Here is a 2930-nt window from a genome sequence, read left to right as displayed (position 1 = left end):
GCCCGTCGGGGGAGATGAGCACGCCCAGCAGCGGGGAACTGACCCGGGTCCGGCCTCCTGCAGGATGGGCTCCAAGTCTCCAGGCAACACCGGGCAGCCGCCCGCCTTCTTCAGCAAGCTGACCGAGAGCACCTCCGCCATGGTCAAGTCCAAGAAGCAGGAGATCAACAAGAAGCTCGGCACCCACAACCGGAACGAGCCCGAATACAGTAAGGGCCCGGCGCCAGGCGGCCGCGGAGACCCGCGGTGGGGGAGGGGAGGGGAGGGGACCACTGACCACCCTGCCAGGCCCTTCGCCCGGTCCAGGCCGGTCTCTGTGCCGTAGGCACTTGGCAGCAGTGCCCGTCCCCGGGGGCGCCCAGGGAATAGGTGTGTGAAGGGCCTGTGCTCAGCCCCGTGCGGGCCCCGGGCGTTGGGGTCCCGTGTCCTCCGTTCACGGTGCTCGTACCATGGGTGGTCCCCCGTTTACGTGGTGAGTGCCCTGTACCCCAGCCAAGCTCCGCCTCCCCCAGCACAGGCGGGGCCGCAGCCGCTCTCAAGACAGCGAACAGCCAGAATCGGCCTTGTCCCGGGTCTCAGGAGGCCTCAAGGGCCGGGGGCGTTGGGGGAGCCCGATCCCCTCTCTGTGTGTTTTTTTTTTTTCATGTTTTTATTTACTTTTCTTTTTTGGGGGGAAACAGGAAGGGAGAGGGAGAGAGAGTGAGAAACATCAATGAGAGAGAAACCATCATTGATCGGCTGCCTCCTGCACGCCCCCCGTGGGGATCGAGCCCGCAGCCCGGGCCTGTGCCCTGACCGGGAGTCGAACCGGCGGCCGTGTGGTTCCTGTGTCGATGCTCCTCTTTCCGGGAACGGCCTGGCAACTTGCAGACAGTCCCTGGCCCAGCCGGTGCCTCGGGGCCTTGCGGGTGGGGGTGCAGGTCAGCAGGTCAGCAGCCTGGCGAGCTGGTTGGAAACGCAACCTCAGGACCTGCCCCGGCAGGAGCCCGTCTGCACTGAGCCAGCGCCCGGTGGCACCTGGCCTAGACCCACAGGTGGCAGCGGGGGTGAGGGCGCGGGCCGCCGGCTGGGTCTCACCTCTCCTCACCCCTCCAGATATCGGCCAGCCCGGGACGGAGATCTTCAACATGCCCGCCATCACCGTCGCAGGTAACCGCCCGTCCGGCCCGTGGGCGCCGGCCCCTCCCCCCTTCCCCCCGCTCAGCTGCGCCCGGGAGGTCAGGCTGCAAGGAGAGGGGGACCTGGCCTTGGAGTCCCGGGGCTCCAAGGTGTCCCCTCCTCTGTCCACCCCAGCCCTGGGGGGCCAGCGAGGAGACCCCGGGTGCATTTAGACAGGTGAGGTGTGCGGACAGCCGTCTGGGAACCTGCCCGGCTCGCCTGCGACGTCCCAGAGGGAATGTGACTGTGTGGAGGGGCCTGGGCTCGCACTCGGGGTGCACAGGCTTCCCTCAGGGTCCGTGCGGGCACTTCTTATAGTGAGAGCATCCGCTTTGCTTGAACATTCGAGCGGGAAGTCGAAGCAGCCACGTGGGTGTGTCACACGGACGGGGCTGAAGTTCGCACACGTTTACAAGTATTTTTTTATTGGTTTTTGGAGAGAGAGGAAGGGAGAGTGACGGAAACGTCAGAGAGAAACACCCATCGGTGCCTCCTGCTCGCCCCCCACTGGGGACGGAGCCCACAACCCTGGCCTGTGCCCTGACCGGGAATAGAACTGTGATCTCTTGGTTCACAGGTTGATGCTCAACCACGGAGCCTCCCGGCCATTTTTCAGCTAAAACTGAAGCCCTCTGTGGGCTCGGGGGCCCCCTGGGTTGGACCCCATCCTCGGGCCGCGGCCACACTGTGTGTCTTCAGGGAAGGACTGGGGGGGGGCTGAGTCTGGTGTGAGCGGTCTGAGCCCTGAGCCGCTGGGGGACTGTCACCCTCCGTGGACGGGGCCGCGTGTGCGGAGGTGGTGCGGTTGCAGGTCTCTGAGCTCTGGCCCTGCCGGGGACCCTGAGCCGGGGACCCTGAGCCGGGAGAGTGGGGGCATGTGCTGCCGCGCCTGGGGGCCTGCGTCCCAGGCTGGTGAGCAGAGGGCCACTGGGTTGTGCGACCAGCCGGCTGCTGGCTCCCCAGGGACCCCGGGGAGGAGACAGTCCGTCCAGAACAACAAGGGGGTTAGAAACGAGTGTTTCTGGAACGTTCCGACCTGACAGGCCGCTGGGCCACGGGTGTGCGCGTCTGCAGATGTTTGTGCCCAGGGTGCCAGGGCTTCCGCTGCTGTAACCAGAGGCGGGCCGCCTCCCGCAGGGTCAGCTCAGGGACCGCGACCTTCGGACGAGGCCCAGGGACACCTGTGGCCGCGGAGCCCGAACCCGGCCAGCGGCCGTCGCGGCCTGCGTGCTCTGCACCGTGTTTCCGCATTCCCGGGTTTGCTCAGCGTGCGGGGCGCTCGCCCCTGCTGGGGGTGTGGCGTTTTCTGGGGGACACAGTTCGGTGTGTGTGTAAAGTGCTGACGAAAGGGGCCAAGACACAGCTGGGAGGTGTGGGAGGGCGCCCCCTGGTGGCGAAAAGGAAAAAAACCGTAGTCACCCACCAGTTGCCATAGAAACGGGATGTGGAGGCTGCCACGTGGGCACGGAGGCCACGGGTCTCTCACTCGGGGGTCACTAGGTATCCTCACGTTCGCTCAGAGCGAAGGGTTAAAATTCTCGGAGTCGCTGCCCGGCGGCTCGCGGCTTTGCTGGCAAAGTCTGGCTTCGAGAAAGTTCTGGAGAGAGACCCACTCCCCGGGGTGGGCACAAGTGCCCAGGACAGATCCCGGAAAAACGCAGGGTCAGGACACCGGGCGCAGGGAGGAGGCTCGGTGGCCAGCGGGCTTCTGGGCGGCTCCGTGGGGAGCAGCGCGTCGACTCGGCCCTTTCCCCCTGGCGGGCGGCCGGGGC

At 66.4% G+C, this 2930-nt stretch overlaps 1 protein-coding gene across 1 annotated transcript in view; it reads left to right on the top strand.

Moving 5' to 3' along the window:
• The window catches only part of LOC102763411 (nuclear receptor corepressor 2), a 49912-nt gene that overhangs the window by 26467 nt on the left and 20515 nt on the right, over nucleotides 1-2930 (top strand). Inside the window, exons 14-15 of the mRNA XM_015567218.1 lie at nucleotides 15-209; nucleotides 1096-1149. Of these exons, the coding sequence (XP_015422704.1) occupies nucleotides 15-209; nucleotides 1096-1149 (249 nt within the window). The remainder of the gene's footprint in view (nucleotides 1-14; nucleotides 210-1095; nucleotides 1150-2930) is intronic.

The sequence above is a fragment of the Myotis davidii genome, unplaced genomic scaffold (genome assembly GCF_000327345.1).
Source record: "Myotis davidii unplaced genomic scaffold, ASM32734v1 scaffold43, whole genome shotgun sequence".
In the NCBI taxonomy this organism is placed as follows: Eukaryota; Metazoa; Chordata; class Mammalia; order Chiroptera; family Vespertilionidae; genus Myotis; species Myotis davidii.
Note: the sequence above shows the minus strand (reverse complement) of the source record. Positions and strands in the feature narration are given on the sequence as shown.